The 19,255-nt window shown below is 48.3% G+C and overlaps 1 protein-coding gene across 1 annotated transcript in view; it reads left to right on the top strand.

Annotated features, from left to right (window-relative positions):
- Positions 1-19,255, top strand: part of LOC140370971 (uncharacterized) — a 67,587-nt gene that overhangs the window by 24,131 nt on the left and 24,201 nt on the right. The window contains exon 2 of the mRNA XM_072458251.1: positions 13,277-13,499. Coding sequence (XP_072314352.1) covers positions 13,277-13,499 — 223 coding nt within the window. The remainder of the gene's footprint in view (positions 1-13,276; positions 13,500-19,255) is intronic.

Genomic DNA, 19,255 nt, shown 5'->3' with positions numbered 1-19,255 from the left:
TCCACAAATACCTGCTCGATCGGTGTAAAACTATCATTTATACGTACAACAGGTATAAATACAGCAAATAAAGTTACAATTAGAACATCATAAAAACCTGTCCGAGGCACTTGAAGTGTTTTCACATGGTTTTATTGTAGTTGGTGCTAAAGTGTGGAACGTTGCAGGGAAAGCAAGAGCATCAGGTCAAAGTTACAAAGAAAACAATAAGAACAAAAACGCACAAATTTATGCCGTCTGGAGCAAAAATTAGGTAAAAATGTCAAATGTAGTTTAGTGTTTTTATCCAAGGATCCTAGACGTAGGCGTACAGCGATATAGAGTGTAAGCAAATAATAAAGAAAGGTTTGCTCTTGTTGTTAGCTCTTGTTGTTAGCTCTTGTTGTTAACTCTTGTTGTTAGCTCTTGTTGTTAGCTCTTGTTGTTAGCTCTTGTTGTTAGCTCTTGTTGTTAGCTCTTGTTGTTAACTCTTGTTGTTAGCTCTTGTTGTTAACTCTTGTTGTTAGCTCTTGTTGTTAACGCTTGTTGTTAGCTCTTGTTGTTAGCTCTTGTTGTTAGCTCTTGTTGTTAGCTCTTGTTTTACACTGGCTTTATGAAGGGCGCAGACGTGTCACCGGAGAAGGCCGACCGCAGCACAAACCGATCCCTCCGTGGACCCGTGTTCCCGCTGTTCTGGCGGGATCAGGATTCACACACGGCTCCGGGATCGTATGCAAATCATCTGTCTCAAAATATATTTATCTAAACTGCGTTTTAGTCCAATGAGTCGTCCGACCTGCAGGTGGCGCTTTAATTGCGTTTGATCAGATCAAAGGACTTGATTGGAGGATAATATGGGAATATGGGAGTGTCTGGAATGCTGCCAATTCTAAAACTACTATTTAGATACGATTTCATTTGAACAATGATTTTGCTCATTGTGCTGGTGTCCAAGCACAGCTCATGGCAGGTGCCCGGGGACAGGGTCAGAACACACGCTGGGGACAGGGTCAGAACACACGCTGGGGACAGGGTCAGAACACTCGCTGGGGACAGGGTCAGAACACACGCTGGGGACAGGGTCAGAGCACACGCTGGGGACAGGGTCAGAACACTCGCTGGGGACAGGGTCAGAGCACACGCTGGGGACAGGGTCAGAACACTCGCTGGGGACAGGGTCAGAACACACGCTGGGACAGGGTCAGAACACTCGCTGGGGACAGGGTCAGAACACAGGCTGGGGACAGGGTCAGAACACACGCTGGGGACAGGGTCAGAGCACACGCTGGGGACAGGGTCAGAACACTCGCTGGGGACAGGGTCAGAGCACACGCTGGGGACAGGGTCAGAACACTCGCTGGGGACAGGGTCAGAACACACGCTGGGACAGGGTCAGAACACTCGCTGGGGACAGGGTCAGAACACAGGCTGGGGACAGGGTCAGAACACTCGCTGGGACAGGGTCAGAACACACGCTGGGGACAGGGTCAGAACACTCGCTGGGGACAGGGTCAGAACACACGCTGGGGACAGGGTCAGAACACAGGCTGGGGACAGGGTCAGAACACACGCTGGGGACAGGGTCAGAACACAGGCTGGGGACAGGGTCAGAACACTCGCTGGGGACAGGGTCAGAACACACGCTGGGGACAGGGTCAGAACACACGCTGGGGACAGGGTCAGAACACTCGCTGGGGACAGGGTCAGAACACAGGCTGGGGACAGGGTCAGAACACTCGCTGGGGACAGGGTCAGAACACACGCTGGGGACAGGGTCAGAACACTCGCTGGGGACAGGGTCAGAAGACTCGCTGGGGACAGGGTCAGAGCACACGCTGGGGACAGGGTCAGAACACAGGCTGGGGACAGGGTCAGAACACTCGCTGGGGACAGGGTCAGAACACTTGCTGGGGACAGGGTCAGAACACAGGCTGGGGACAGGGTCAGAACACTCGCTGGGGACAGGGTCAGAACACATGCTGGGGACAGGGTCAGAACACAGGCTGGGGACAGGGTCAGAACACAGGCTGGGGACAGGGTCAGAACACAGGCTGGGGACAGGGTCAGAACACTCACTGGGGACAGGGTCAGAACACACGCTGGGGACAGGGTCAGAACACTCGCTGGGGACAGGGTCAGAAGACTCGCTGGGGACAGGGTCAGAGCACACGCTGGGGAGAGGGTCAGAACACAGGCTGGGGACAGGGTCAGAACACTCGCTGGGGACAGGGTCAGAACACACGCTGGGGACAGGGTCAGAACACTCGCTGGGGACAGGGTCAGAAAACACGCTGGGACAGGGTCAGAACACTCGCTGGGGACAGGGTCAGAACACAGGCTGGGGACAGGGTCAGAACACTCGCTGGGGACAGGGTCAGAACACACGCTGGGGACAGGGTCAGAACACAGGCTGGGGACAGGGTCAGAACACAGGCTGGGGACAGGGTCAGAACACACGCTGGGGACAGGGTCAGAACACAGGCTGGGGACAGGGTCAGAACACAGGCTGGGGACAGGGTCAGAACACAGGCTGGGGACAGGGTCAGAACACACGCTGGGGACAGGGTCAGAACACTCGCTGGGGACAGGGTCAGAACACACGCTGGGGACAGGGTCAGAACACTCGCTGGGGACAGGGTCAGAACACAGGCTGGGGACAGGGTCAGAACACTCGCTGGGGACAGGGTCAGAAAACAGGCTGGGGACAGGGTCAGAACACTCGCTGGGGACAGGGTCAGAACACTCGCTGGGGACAGGGTCAGAACACTCGCTGGGGACAGGGTCAGAACACACGCTGGGGACAGGGTCAGAACACTCGCTGGGGACAGGGTCAGAAAACACGCTGGGACAGGGTCAGAACACTCGCTGGGGACAGGGTCAGAACACAGGCTGGGGACAGGGTCAGAACACTCGCTGGGGACAGGGTCAGAACACACGCTGGGGACAGGGTCAGAACACAGGCTGGGGACAGGGTCAGAACACAGGCTGGGGACAGGGTCAGAACACACGCTGGGGACAGGGTCAGAACACAGGCTGGGGACAGGGTCAGAACACAGGCTGGGGACAGGGTCAGAACACAGGCTGGGGACAGGGTCAGAACACACGCTGGGGACAGGGTCAGAACACTCGCTGGGGACAGGGTCAGAACACACGCTGGGGACAGGGTCAGAACACTCGCTGGGGACAGGGTCAGAACACAGGCTGGGGACAGGGTCAGAACACTCGCTGGGGACAGGGTCAGAAAACAGGCTGGGGACAGGGTCAGAACACTCGCTGGGGACAGGGTCAGAACACTCGCTGGGGACAGGGTCAGAACACTCGCTGGGGACAGGGTCAGAACACACGCTGGGGACAGGGTCAGAACACAGGCTGGGGACAGGGTCAGAACACAGGCTGGGGACAGGGTCAGAACACTCGCTGGGGACAGGGTCAGAACACAGGCTGGGGACAGGGTCAGAACACAGGCTGGGGACAGGGTCAGAACACAGGCTGGGGACAGGGTCAGAACACACGCTGGGGACAGGGTCAGAACACAGGCTGGGGACAGGGTCAGAACACAGGCTGGGGACAGGGTCAGAACACTCGCTGGGGACAGGGTCAGAACACAGGCTGGGGACAGGGTCAGAACACAGGCTGGGGACAGGGTCAGAACACTCGCTGGGGACAGGGTCAGAACACTCGCTGGGGACAGGGTCAGAACACAGGCTGGGGACAGGGTCAGAACACAGGCTGGGGACAGGGTCAGAACACAGGCTGGGGACAGGGTCAGAACACACGCTGGGGACAGGGTCAGAGCACACGCTGGGGACAGGGTCAGAAGACTCGCTGGGGACAGGGTCAGAACACTCGCTGGGGACAGGGTCAGAACACAGGCTGGGGACAGGGTCAGAACACAGGCTGGGGACAGGGTCAGAACACAGGCTGGGGACAGGGTCAGAACACACGCTGGGGACAGGGTCAGAGCACACGCTGGGGACAGGGTCAGAAGACTCGCTGGGGACAGGGTCAGAACACACGCTGGGGACAGGGTCAGAACACACGCTGGGGACAGGGTCAGAACACTCGCTGGGGACAGGGTCAGAACAAACGCTGGGGACAGGGTCAGAACACAGGCTGGGGACAGGGTCAGAACACTCGCTGGGGACAGGGTCAGAACACACGCTGGGGACAGGGTCAGAACACAGGCTGGGGACAGGGTCAGAACACAGGCTGGGGACAGGGTCAGAACACAGGCTGGGGACAGGGTCAGAACACAGGCTGGGGACAGGGTCAGAACACACGCTGGGGACAGGGTCAGAACACAGGCTGGGGACAGGGTCAGAACAAACGCTGGGGACAGGGTCAGAACACACGCTGGGGACAGGGTCAGAACACAGGCTGGGGACAGGGTCAGAACACAGGCTGGGGACAGGGTCAGAACACAGGCTGGGGACAGGGTCAGAACAAACGCTGGGGACAGGGTCAGAACACACGCTGGGGACAGGGTCAGAACACAGGCTGGGGACAGGGTCAGAACACTCGCTGGGGACAGGGTCAGAACAAACGCTGGGGACAGGGTCAGAACACAGGCTGGGGACAGGGTCAGAACACAGACTGGGGACAGGGTCAGAACACACGCTGGGGACAGGGTCAGAACACACGCTGGGGACAGGGTCAGAACACACGCTGGGGACAGGGTCAGAGCACACGCTGGGGACAGGGTCAGAACACTCGCTGGGGACAGGGTCAGAACACAGGCTGGGGACAGGGTCAGAACACTCGCTGGGGACAGGGTCAGAACACACGCTGGGGACAGGGTCAGAACACAGGCTGGGGACAGGGTCAGAACACACGCTGGGGACAGGGTCAGAACACAGGCTGGGGACAGGGTCAGAACACAGGCTGGGGACAGGGTCAGAACACAGGCTGGGGACAGGGTCAGAACACACGCTGGGGACAGGGTCAGAACACAGGCTGGGGACAGGGTCAGAACACAGGCTGGGGACAGGGTCAGAACACACGCTGGGGACAGGGTCAGAACACAGGCTGGGGACAGGGTCAGAACACACGCTGGGGACAGGGTCAGAACACAGGCTGGGGACAGGGTCAGAACACTCGCTGGGGACAGGGTCAGAACACACGCTGGGGACAGGGTCAGAACACAGGCTGGGGACAGGGTCAGAACACAGGCTGGGGACAGGGTCAGAACACAGGCTGGGGACAGGGTCAGAACAAACGCTGGGGACAGGGTCAGAACACAGGCTGGGGACAGGGTCAGAACACAGGCTGGGGACAGGGTCAGAACACAGGCTGGGGACAGGGTCAGAACACAGGCTGGGGACAGGGTCAGAACAAACGCTGGGGACAGGGTCAGAACACAGGCTGGGGACAGGGTCAGAACACACGCTAGGGACAGGGTCAGAACACAGGCTGGGGACAGGGTCAGAACAAACGCTGGGGACAGGGTCAGAACACACGCTGGGGACAGGGTCAGAACACAGGCTGGGGACAGGGTCAGAACACTCGCTGGGGACAGGGTCAGAACACACGCTGGGGACAGGGTCAGAACACAGGCTGGGGACAGGGTCAGAACACAGGCTGGGGACAGGGTCAGAACACTCGCTGGGGACAGGGTCAGAACACACGCTGGGGACAGGGTCAGAACACAGGCTGGGGACAGGGTCAGAACACACGCTGGGGACAGGGTCAGAACACAGGCTGGGGACAGGGTCAGAACACACGCTAGGGACAGGGTCAGAACACAGGCTGGGGACAGGGTCAGAACACTCGCTGGGGACAGGGTCAGAACACTCGCTGGGGACAGGGTCAGAACACACGCTGGGGACAGGGTCAGAACACAGGCTGGGGACAGGGTCAGAACACAGGCTGGGGACAGGGTCAGAACACACGCTGGGGACAGGGTCAGAACACAGGCTGGGGACAGGGTCAGAACACTCGCTGGGGACAGGGTCAGAACACACGCTGGGGACAGGGTCAGAACACAGGCTGGGGACAGGGTCAGAACACACGCTGGGGACAGGGTCAGAACACAGGCTGGGGACAGGGTCAGAACACAGGCTGGGGACAGGGTCAGAACACAGGCTGGGGACAGGGTCAGAACACAGGCTGGGGACAGGGTCAGAACACACGCTGGGGACAGGGTCAGAACACAGGCTGGGGACAGGGTCAGAACACAGGCTGGGGACAGGGTCAGAACACAGGCTGGGGACAGGGTCAGAACACTCGCTGGGGACAGGGTCAGCGTTAAGGCTTCTGTAAAGTCCAGGAAGAGCCTGGCTCTGACCAAGAGCCTGGTTTTAACACTAAAGCTTTGGTCGAGTTTTGTCTGAGACAATTAGTTTAGCTAAAGCTAAATCTAGGGCGGGGCCGACGAGACGGGGTCCGTGGGTGAAGATACGAAGCGCCACATCAGGAGGAGGCGTCGCCGAGAGAGTCGTGGTAAAAGAGACATACGCTCAGCACAGACGTGTGCAGTTTGCAGAAAGCGCGCGGACATGGGAACAAATCAATGTAAAAGTGACGTGTCCATCCCGGAGACGCCTGTCCTGCTGCAATGTCAAATACATATGGGAGTGTCTGGAATGCTGCCAATGTGTCAGGTAAATCTGGATTTGGCTAAATGTTTTTTATTTTTTATTTAGTTAATTTTATTGTATTTCTGTTTCTGTCATTTCTTTGTGATTTTAGTGCATTTTTCCTGCTGTGAAGCACTTTGAATTGCCTTGTGTATGAAATGTGCTCTACAAATAAACTTGTCTTGATGCGCTCTGGGCGTCGGAGGCCGAGGTCTAAAAATACGGTATGGGCCCTGAGATCTGGACATCTACAAATGGTTTGACCACTGGCCGTTGGTATCGGAGAAAAGACTCACCACGGCAACAAGACAACTAAACAGTAAAGTCAAATGTAGCGAAAATGAAGTAAATTGTCTTGAAGATTTCTCAACTGGTGTAATTATTATGAAGTGGAACCAAAAAACTCAAATCTTGGACTTGAAGTGGAGCTGATGATCAAAACTATCACCACATCTACATTTGGACTAAACCAGGACTAAACCAGGACTAGCTTCCTGTCCCGCCTAATGCAGCTTCCTGTCCCGCCCTAATGCAGCTTCCTGTCCCGCCTAATGCAGCTTCCTGTCCCGCCCTAATGCAGCTTCCTGTCCCGCCCTAATGCAGCTTCCTGTCCCGCCCTAATGCAGCTTCCTGTCCCGCCCTAATGCATCTTCCTGTCCCGCCCTAATGCAGCTTCCTGTCCCGCCCTAATGCAGCTTCCTGTCCCGCCCTAATGCAGCTTCCTGTCCCGCCCTAATGCAGCGTCCTGTCCAGCCCTAATGCAGCTTCCTGTCCCGCCCTAATGCATCTTCCTGTCCCGCCCTAATGCAGCGTCCTGTCCCGCCTTAATGCAGCTTCCTGTCCCGCCCTAATGCAGCTTCCTGTCCCGCCCTAATGCAGCGTCCTGTCCCGCCCTAATGCAGCTTCCTGTCCCGCCCTAATGCATCTTCCTGTCCCGCCCTAATGCAGCGTCCTGTCCCGCCTTAATGCAGCTTCCTGTCCCGCCCTAATGCAGCTTCCTGTCCCGCCCTAATGCAGCGTCCTGTCCCGCCCTAATGCAGCTTCCTGTCCCGCCCTAATGCAGCTTCCTCTCCCGCCCTAATGCAGCGTCCTGTCCCGCCTTAATGCAGCTTCCTGTCCCGCCTTAATGCAGCTTCCTGTCCCGCCCTAATGCAGCTTCCTGTCCCGCCCTAATGCAGCGTCCTGTCCCGCCCTAATGCAGCTTCCTGTCCCGCCCTAATGCAGCTTCCTCTCCCGCCCTAATGCAGCGTCCTGTCCCGCCTTAATGCAGCTTCCTGTCCCGCCCTAATGCAGCTTCCTGTCCCGCCCTAATGCAGCTTCCTCTCCCGCCCTAATGCAGCGTCCTGTCCCGCCCTAATGCAACTTCCTGTCCCGCCCTAATGCATCTTCCTGTCCCGCCTTAATGCAGCTTCCTGTCCCGCCCTAATGCAGCTTCCTGTCCCGCCCTAATGCAGCTTCCTCTCCCGCCCTAATGCAGCGTCCTGTCCCGCCTTAATGCAGCTTCCTGTCCCGCCCTAATGCAGCTTCCTGTCCCGCCCTAATGCAGCTTCCTCTCCCGCCCTAATGCAGCGTCCTGTCCCGCCCTAATGCATCTTCCTGTCCCGCCTTAATGCAGCTTCCTGTCCCGCCCTAATGCAGCTTCCTGTCCCGCCCTAATGCAGCTTCCTCTCCCGCCCTAATGCAGCGTCCTGTCCCGCCCTAATGCAGCTTCCTGTCCCGCCCTAATGCATCGCGGCCCTGAAGTATCGATCGAGCCTAACACTTATCGCTCGTGTATTAGACCCACGTGTCAGACGCTCTGGGACAGGTGAATCATACAGACAGTTTAAGGAGGTAAAAGTCTTTTTCCGGCCCTGCTCCGACATGAAGGAACCCCCCCGGCCCCCCGGCCCCCCGCACAAGTCACATGACCAGGCGGCTCCAGGGAGCGGGTCAAATGTAATGTCTCAGAAAGAGACACGTGCCTGTGAAAGCTCTTCCTGGTTTAATAAAAGATCAATACAATCTTGGTCAATTTTTCCTTGGTCTTTAAGTGGAGCTAATAGAAAAAGAATCATGTGCAATATATTATATGTATTATATGTATTATATGTATAATATGTATTATATGTATTATATGTATAATATGTATTATATGTATTATATGTATTATATGTATTATATGTATAACATGTATTATATGTATTATATGTATTATATGTATTATATGTATTATATGTATTATATGTATAACATGTATTATATGTATTATATGTATAATATGTATTATATGTATTATATGTATTATATGTATTATATGTATAACATGTATTATATGTATTATATGTATAATATGTATCATATGTATTATATGCATTATATGTATTATATGTATTATATGTATAATATGTATAATATGTATAATATGTATTATATGTATCATATGTATTATATGTATTATATGTATTATATGTATTATATGTATAATATGTATAATATGTATTATATATATCATATGTATTATATGTATTATATGTATTATATGTATTATATATATAATATGTATTATATGTATAATATGTATAATATGTATTATATGTATCATATGTATTATATGTATAATATGTATAATATGTATTATATGTATTATATGTATTATATGTATAATATGTATAATATGTATTATATGTATTATATGTATTATATGTATTATATGTATTATATATATAATATGTATTATATGTATTATCTGTATTATATGTATTATATGTATTATATATATAATATGTATTATATGTATTATATGTATTATATGTATTTATAGTAGAAAAAGCTTCAGTTGTAGTCATCTGGACTCAGTTTGAAAAAATAGACGTTTCGACTCTCATCCAAGAGTCATTGTCAATAAAAGAATTTAGATCGAGAACTCCGATATTAATACTGTTCTGTGGTAAGTCCCGCCCATTGGGCGGAGCCTTCCTGAAGTAGAAAGAGTTGTTTGTTTCAACAGAAACTCCCCCTTGTATCTACCGAGCCTATTCAGAATCTTAATGGGCTATTAGAATCCTCTTTGTCTTAGTGAGACCCTGGCTCAACCACCCTGAGTACCTGATTAGCATCTAAATGTCCTTGTCCTGGTCCTCTACCTTTCCAGGGGTTCAGTAACCGATTATAAATAACAGGAAGATTAAACCTTAGCCCTCCATTTCTGTTTAAAGAAGGTCTTTCTTTTTTAACAAAAATAGCTTCCTTAACTCCTCTTTCAAACCATCTTTTCTCCTGCTTAAAACCTTCACCTCACCGTCTTCAAACGAGTGATTAGAGGCTTCAAGATGCAGATGCACGGCGCTCTGAGGTCCTGAACTAGTATTTCTTCTGTGCTGATAAAGCCTCTTGTGTAGAGGCTGTTTCGTCTCACCTATGTAACGTTCTTTACAGCTTTCTTCACCGCATTGGATCGAATAAACTACATTGCTCTGTTTTTGAGTCGGCAACTTGTCCTTAGAGTGAACCAGTTTTTGTCTTACACCCAGCTTGTGCTGTAGTGGGTGTTTGGAACCAAAGAGCAGATACTGGTCCGTGTGTGTAGGTTTCCTATATACTTCTATGGGTGTGATCAGAACCTTACAACACAGAGCTCAAGGTGTGCCCACCAGCTCAGAGGGCAAGAAGAAAGAGGAAAAACATGTCCGAAATGCCCTCTCAGCCTGTGGTTACCCCGCTTGGGCTCTCAACAGAGTGAAGAGAACCAAGAAGCAGGACAAAAGGGAAACTGAACAGAGAAGGAAGGGTGTCTCTATCCCTTATGTGTCTGGCCTGTCGGAAAAACTGCAGAGAATTTTTAGACAACACGAAGTCCCTGTTTATTTTAAACCAGGAAACACTTTAAGACAAAAACTGGTTCACCCAAAGGACAAGTTGCCGACTCAAAAACAGAGCAATGTAGTTTATTCGATCCAATGCAGTGAAGAAAGCTGTTAAGAACGTTACATAGGTGAGACGAAACAGCCTCTACACAAGAGGCTCTATCAGCACAGAAGAAATACAAGTTCAGGACCACAGAGCGCCGTGCATCTCCATCTTGAAGCCTCTAATCACTCGTTTGAAGACGGTGAGGTGAAGGTTTTAAGCAGGGAGAAAAGATGGTTTGAAAGAGGAGTCAAGGAAGCTATTTTTGTTAAAAAAGAAAGACCTTCTTTAAACAGAAATGGAGGGCTAAGATTTAATCTTCCTGTTATTTATAATGGGTTACTGAACCCCTGGAAAGGTAGAGGACCAGGACAAGGACATTTAGATGCTAATCAGGTACTCAGGGTGGTTGAGCCAGGGTCTCACTAAGACAAAGAGGATTCCAATAGCCCATTAAGATTCTGAATAGGCTAGCTCGGTAGATACAAGGGGGAGTTTCTGTTGAAACAAACAACTCTTTCTACTTCAGGAAGGCTCCTCCCAATGGGTGGGTCTTACCACAGAACAGTATTAATATCGGAGTTCTCGATCTAAATTCTGTTATTGACAATGACTCTTGGATGAGAGTCGAAACGTCTATTTTTTCGAACTGAGTCCAGATGACTACAACTGAAGCTTTTTCTACTATGGAACACGCCTGGACCAATGAGGGATTACACCGACATATGTATTATATGTATTATATGTATAATATGTATAATATGTATTATCTGTATTATATGTATTATATGTATAATATGTATAATATGTACTATCTGTATTATATGTATTATATGTATAATATGTATAATATGTACTATCTGTATTATATGTATTATATGTATTATATGTACATATTATATATACATTAATATGTACAGGCCAGATCCAGGAATATTTAAAATCATTTTTCTGGTGAAATAGATAAAAAATCGTTCCATATTCTGACCTATCTTTACTTTGTAAACTACATTAGACCGACAGAAGATATGTATGAATAATATATAGAATAAGTATGTAATATATAGAATAAGTATGTTGAATATGAATATCAGAAATGGTTCTGTTCTGTCACTTTGATGTAATAATTGTAATTATAATAATGCTTCTCTTTGTGTTTTAGTCCTTTTATAAAAACTGTTATGAATATTATGATCCTTCATGTGCTTTGATCAGACACTTTACACATGGTGGAACTTTACGACTTCACGAGCTTGTGAGCGCCTCCTCCTCTCTCCTCCAGCTCCTCTCTCCTCCAGCTCCTCCTCTCTCCTCCAGCTCCTCTCCCCTCCAGCTCCTCCTCTCTCCTCCAGCTCCTCCTCTCTCCTCCAGCTCCTCTCCCCTCCAGCTCCTCCTCTCTCCTCCAGCTCCTCCTCTCTCCTCCAGCTCCTCTCTCCTCCAGCTCCTCTGTCCTCCAGCTCCTCCTCTGTCCTCCAGCTCCTCCTCTCTCCTCCAGCTCCTCCTCTCTCCTCCAGCTCCTCTCTCCTCCAGCTCCTCCTCTCTCTTCCTTGCTCCTCCTCCAGCTCCTCTCTCCTCCAGCTCCTCCTCTCTCCTCCAGCTCCTCTCCCCTCCAGCTCCTCCTCTCTCCTCCAGCTCCTCCTCTCTCCTCCAGCTCCTCTCCCCTCCAGCTCCTCCTCTCTCCTCCAGCTCCTCCTCTCTCCTCCAGCTCCTCTCCCCTCCAGCTCCTCCTCTCTCCTCCAGCTCCTCCTCTCTCCTCCAGCTCCTCTCTCCTCCAGCTCCTCTGTCCTCCAGCTCCTCCTCTGTCCTCCAGCTCCTCCTCTCTCCTCCAGCTCCTCCTCTCTCCTCCAGCTCCTCCTCTCTCCTCCAGCTCCTCTCTCCTCCAGCTCTTCCTCTCTCCTCCAGCTCCTCTCTCCTCCAGCTCCTCTCTCCTCCAGCTCCTCCTCTGTCCTCCAGCTCCTCCTCTGTCCTCCAGCTCCTCTGTCCTCCAGCTCCTCCTCTGTCCTCCAGCTCCTCTGTCCTCCAGCTCCTCTCTCCTCCAGCTCCTCTCTCCTCCAGCTCCTCCTCTCTCCTCCAGCTCCTCTCTCCTCCAGCTCCTCTCTCCTCCAGCTCCTCTCTCCTCCTTGCTCCTCTTCCCTCCTCCAGCTCCTCCTCTCTCTTCCTTGCTCCTCCTCCAGCTCCTCTCTCCTCCAGCTCCTCCTCTCTCCTCCAGCTCCTCTCTCCTCCAGCTCCTCTCTCCTCCTTGCTCCTCTTCCCTCCTCCAGCTCCTCCTCTCTCCTCCTTGCTCCTCCTCCAGCTCCTCTCTCCTCCTTGCTCCTCCTCCCTCCTCCAGCTTCTCCTCTCTCCTCCTCCAGCTCCTCCTCTCTCCTCCTCTCTCACATGTCGCATGCTCGTCTTTCCCAGCTCACATCTTCATCATGTCCACTTTGCGCTTCACATCGAGCCGTTTTAACCTGTGTGTCCACCCCCCACCCCCGCCCACTTTCCCGTCTGCACCAGACTTTACTCCACCCTCCCTCCTCCCTCCCTCCCTCCTCCCTCCTCCCTCCTCCCTACCTCCTCCCTCCCTCCTTCTTTCCATTCCTCTGACAGCGTGATCGTCCTTGTGTCCGATTAGGCCGGATCAATGCTCTTCGGCCGAGGCAGAGGCGGAGGATGAGGCGGAGGATGAGAGGAGGAGGAGGAGGAGTGTGCGTCTGTATCTCGATGCGGGACGGGGGAGAGAGTGGAGAGAGGGTGGAGAAGGGTGGGCAGCTCCTCCCATAATTAAGTTAGCGTGCCGCCGCCGCTGTAGGTCCGCGTTCTGCCGGGAGCTTTCCTCACTCGGTGGACGTCAGGCGGCGTCGCGGTCTCGTCTCGTCTTTCCCCTTGTGAGCTCTGACCGTGGACGGAGGACATCCAGCGCTCCTGCCACCCGCCTCCTCCACCTCCTCCACCTCCTCATCGTCGCCTCCTCCATCCTTTTACCCGCCGGCGTTCAGGAGCTCGTCCCGGCCGACATCATGTGCGACTGCTTCCACATCGCCTTCCCCAACTGGCACGCCGCTTCTTCAGGAGCCGGTGGGCAATGTCTCCTTTCCTTCCTCGGCGATTTGTTGTTGTTGTTGTTTGTTGTTTGTTGTTGTTGTTGTTTGCTGTTGTTGCTGTGGTGGGTCGGCTCCCTCGCAGTTCTCCGTTTCGGGCAGCAGGGTTCAGTAGTGATTTGTGTCGTGCGTCGTGTGTTGCTGATGCTGATGCGGAGCGAGGACGCCGACCTGCAGTGGAGATGGGTGTGTCTCTCTCTTCCTCTCCTCCTCTCCTTCTCCTCCTCTGATCCTCTCCTTCTCCTGCTGCTGCTGCTGCTGCTGCTGCTGCTGCTGCTGCTGCTGCTGTGACGAGCTCAGGCACACACACACAAAAAGAGAGAACCTGTCGACATAAATCAAAGTGGGAAAAGAGGTAGAAAACAGGAGCGGCGCCAGACTCGCCCCGGGGCAGAGAGGGAACGTGACAGCGCGAGAAAGTTTCATACCTTACGAGCAGGATTTGAGGATTCATGCGTGTTCTGCCTGTTCCGCCTGTTCTGCCTGTTCCGCCTGTTCACAAAGTTAAATGTTCAGTCTGTTTGGACCCGGTTAAACCGACAAATTCACTTTATTGTGGTTTTAAAATGACTGGAGGGAATAAAAAAAGATGCGGCGTCATCTGGAGCGCGTCGTCGCAGTCCTAAAAACACCTCCCGGGGCGACCTGTGCCACCCTCTCGTCCCTGCCCCCCGCTGGTCTCTGCCCCCCGCTGGTCTCTGCCCCCCGCTGGTCTCTGCCCCCCGCTGGTTTCCATGGCGATGCTGCTGCTTTGCCCATGGGTCGCCAATAATAATTAAAAAAGACAGATAAAATAAAACTAATAAAATAAATAAATAAATGAAGGCATCTTTTTGATTTGGAGAACTATTAAAGCATCAAATTGTAAAAAGTAGATAATAAGAAAATAATAACAGATAAATAAATCTCTCTGTAAAATAAATAAAATAAATAAAATAAATAAAATAAATAAAATAAATAAAATAAATAAAATAAATAAAATAAATAAAATAAATAAAATAAATAAAATAAATAAAATAAATAAAATAAATAAAATAAATAAAATAACCAAATGAGAGCAAAAAGTCTGTAAGTTTTTGTTTTATTGTATAAGATTTTGATTAACAACAATTATCTGACCTCTATTAATAACTCTTGCAAAGTCTATTAAAAATGCTGGTATTAATGCAAAGAAAACGACATAATCCTTTATTTGATGATGATGTTTTACCTCCTCACGTTGGCCTCAGTTGCACTCTGTTTATGACTAAGCTGTTTGCAGCAGCGGCACTTCTTCTTCTCTTTTCTTGCGTTCACTTTTCTTGCGTTCGCGTTCACTGTTAACGACTCGAGCGACAAACCATCATCTAATACGAGAAGGACGATTTAACGAGCTGTGACATCTCTTCACGGCTCTGAAGCAAAAGCGAGACCCTCAGGAGAAGGTGGAGAACACAAACCAAACGTGTTTTGGAGCCAGACGTGGTGAAAACACTCGACGTGAGCACGAGCCAGAAGCGGTGATTGAAAACCCGGGCGTTTGGCGGCCAACTATTGATTTTCTGGCGTGTTTAAACATTATTATTATGCAAATGGAGGAGTGAGTTTGCAAATGGCTACTGCAAATACAATGAGTATTTTAGTACTTCTGAATTATTTTGAGAGAAACTGAGAAACAACCGAATGTCATTTCAAAATGTTCTATTTGGAAATGACTCAACATAAATAATGTGTCCACACCATCAATAATATACAGACTAATGATGATAAAAAAATCTGATTTTTGTTTGTATTTTTTGACATTTTGATAAGAACTCCACTGTCTTTGTTGTAACAGATCTTTTTGTTTGTATTTTAGAATCTCTATAGTCCAGATAACAACTATATATATATAAAATAATGCCATCATTTTGGCATGAAAAAAATTAAAAAAATCGCAGAAACATTCAAAATAAAAATTATGTCATAATTTAAATCAAAATAATCCAGTCCAGTCATTTTTGGTTGCAGCCCCAACTTTAACTCTTTAAAGACTGTAAAAGTGTGTGTTCTACCTGTGTTCACTCAAAGCCCTGTTTAACTTGGCCGTGCAGTTAATCAAATATTTAATTTTTGGTTGCTCAGATCAATCACAAACTTTGCCAAATAAAAACACAATGAATCAAATCCTGTTCAGAGTTCTACAGCCGCTCGTTCTGCTCCGCCCGCTAAATCTACAGCGGCTTAAAAAGATGAGTCACAGACAGACGAGTCACGATGATTAAGAGATTCTCCCTCTGCAGGTGAACGTGATGCGAAAAAATGTTCATAACTTCAATTACGGCCCAAATAATCACGATTTAAATGCCTTGTTTGGCCAAGCGGGCTCCTAATGACGAAAACAGTGTCAGATATTATATTAATAATTATAACCTTGGTATTTGAAGAGGGAGCAGATGTAACATGACAGTGAAATGCTTCATTACATATTCATAACTTTAATTACGGCCTAAATAAACATGATTTAAATGCCTTGTTTGGCCAAGCAGGCTCCTAATGACGTAAACAGTGTCAGATATTGTATTTGTAGTGATAGTTAACCTTGGTATTTGAAGTGGGAGCGGACGTAATGTGACAGTGAAGTGCCTCATTACATATTCATAACTTGACATATTCATAACTTCAATTACGGCCCAAATAAACATGATTTAAATGCCTAGTTTGGCCAAGCGGGCTCCTAATGACGTAAACAGTGTCAGATATTGTATTCATAGAGATAGTTAACCTTGGTATTTGAAGCGGGAGCAGATGTAACGTGACAGTGAAGTGCCTCATTACATATTCATAACTTGACATATTCATAACTTGGCATCGCGGCGGTGGCGGCTCTCGAGGCGGCGACCGGTTCGGCGCTTTCGAGCGGATTCGCGCGGCGCCCAGGTCAAAAAGAGCGGATTGAGTGGATTAACCGCCCGGAAACAGGGTTTAGAGGAGGGCATTGTGGGAACGGACGAGAGCCGGTTTCATTAGAATTACAACAATTAAACGGCGTGAGGTCAATAGCGTATTGTCGTGGAAGATTAGCTCGCCGTGTGTCAGGTGCAGAACGCTTTTGTGGTGGATTTAATTTAAAGTGTTGGAATCACTGGTTAAAGAGTTATTTTGGATTCATTCGATTTTTTTATTTAATTTAATTTATTTATTTCAAACGACTCATTGAACTAAACCACAGTTGTGTTGTGGTAAATGATAAAACTGTTATCCCAGAACAGCTAATTCCACTTCCTGTTTGTAATGGATGACAACACACTAGGAAATTACCCAGCAAACACTGGGCTAAAACTCATCTAATGCCACAATTTTTTTCATTTTTAAATAAAGATATATGAAATCGACTTTATTTTGTTGAATTCTTGTGAAGAGAGTCAAAAAAGTTGTTTCTTAGTGTAAATTTTGCATAAACTTTGATTGGAACGAGTGTCCCTGGTGTGATGTCACTTCCTGTCTATTTTTAAACACATTTTTGGACTTTTTTACCTCAAATACCTGCTCGATCGGTGTAAAACTATAATTGATATGTACAAAAGATATAAACACACCAAATAAAGTCAAAATGAGAAAATCGTAAAAACCTGTCGTACGTCACTTTAAATCACGGGACATTTGTATAAAAAAGACTAAATCCAGGTTAAAGAAAAGTTATTTTGGATTCATTGGATTTTTAAAATTTATTTTTTAACCTTATTCTTCAATATTTTAACGGGTAAAATTGATAAAACGGTCGATATTTCATGACACATTTTGAATTTGTATTTGCAGAACGAGTTTGTACAAAGTTGGGGGTGAATTTCCAATTAAAAATACCGTATTTTCTGGACTATACGTTTTTTCATAGTTTTGGCCGGGGTGCGACTTATATTTACACTTATACTTACACTCCGGAGTGACTTATATGTGATAGTATTTGTTATTTTCACACTTGCAACTGCATTTCATCCTCCAGTGCGACTTATATATGTTTTTTTCTTCTCTATTATGCATTTTTTGGGCTGGTGCGACTTTTATTCCGGAAAATACGGTAATAAAAAACTAAATAAAAAACTCTGAAATCTTGAATAACGAGCTGTTGAATTGACATATTTGTGGATATTATCCCACCAAGTGACGCTTAACTTAATTTAGGCCACAAATCAAATTAGCTGAGAAAGAGTACCGCTGCCAGTAAAATATGTTAATTAAAGCATTTTGTTTAATTATTGTTTTGCAGGAAAACGCATTCGACCACGAGACGTTAAATGACCTGATGCATTTGAGTAAAACTGACCATTATAACAAGTAAAAAAAGATAATACAATATACTGAGCACTTGTTATATTTTCTGGAGTAACACATAAAGTAAAAGTATGTTGTACTTGAAAGGTAAAGGTTTAGAGAGATCCAGAAGTTTAAAGCGCCCCCTGCAGGTCAAATGACTCATTGAACTAAAAGACAGTTAAGATTTATATATTCTAAAATATTGCTAAAAATATTAAAATGTCATCCCAGAATAGCAATTTTTTCAGGTTTATAATTTCACTTCCTGTTTGTAATTGATGACATTACACTAGGAAATTACGCAGAAAAAACTTCATCTAATGTCACTTTTTAAAAATTTCACAAATAAAAATAAATGAGAGCGACTTTATTTTGTAAAAAAGTTGTTTCTTTGTGTAAATTCTCTTATTTTTAAACACATTTTTCTACTTTTCTCCACAAATACCTGCTCGACTGGTGTAAAACTATAATTTATATGTACAATAGATACAAATACAATATACAATACAATTGTAAAAACCTGTGGTACGTCACTTCAAACATTGGGACATTTGTATAAAGAAGAGTGAATCTAGACCCGGCTGGACGTTGCGTTCCGGTTTGACGCGCCGTAAACGTGAACGCGACTCGGTACCTTCCCTGTAGTTACTGTTGCCGCGTAGAATCCGCAAAGGTGGAGTGTAAATTATTCACTCTCTGTTGGAGCGATCGCCGGCGCGCTCCTGATTTATTCATGCAAACGGCTCGTGTGACATTTTGTTCATCTTTTCTGGACGACGGCGAGTCTAATATTAGTGTGACCGCGTCACGTCTGCGGAGCGTCCACCCTCGCCGGGGACGTAATGAGCTTTATGTCTCTGCGAAGCGGCACAAAACATACAACGTTCGGACTAAACAAACCTTTTATAACAAAGACAGACTCATTATTATGCAATTTAAATGTTCGGTCTCCATATTTTAACCTTTGTTTGTAGAAAAATATATTTAAAAAATCAAAATGTCCGATGTGATCAATGTTAGAACCCGGTGCGGCCCGGTGGTGGAGTGGTTAAAGCACAGCACGTATGCCGGGCTCCAGTGTCGTGAGCTCTGACTGTGTGCTGTATGTCCTCCCTGCTCTCGTCCCTTTCACACTGTCCTGTCTGAAGGCTGCGCTTTGAGCAGATTGAAAGCGTGCGGCTTCACAGTCCCATGTTCGTGTCGATCCCAGCGGGAAATCTAATTGAGTTTTTTCTCCCTCACAAATCACATTAAACGTTTAGATCCAAACAAGACTCTTTCAGGGCAGTGGGCGGAGCCTCTGAGACTCTGAGACGCTGAGACTCTGAGACTCTGAGACTCTTGGACGTTGAGACTCTGAGACTCTGAGATGCTGAGACTCTGAGACGCTGAGACGCTGAGACGCTGAGACGCTGAGACGCTGAGACTCTGAGACGCTGAGACGCTGAGACTCTGAAACTC

This window comes from Eucyclogobius newberryi, unplaced genomic scaffold, assembly GCF_026437365.1.
Source record: "Eucyclogobius newberryi isolate DKJ021-1_F unplaced genomic scaffold, fEucNew1.0.hap1 SCAF_21, whole genome shotgun sequence".
Classification (NCBI taxonomy): domain Eukaryota; kingdom Metazoa; phylum Chordata; class Actinopteri; order Gobiiformes; family Gobiidae; genus Eucyclogobius; species Eucyclogobius newberryi.
This window is presented reverse-complemented; position numbering and strand designations above follow the sequence as displayed.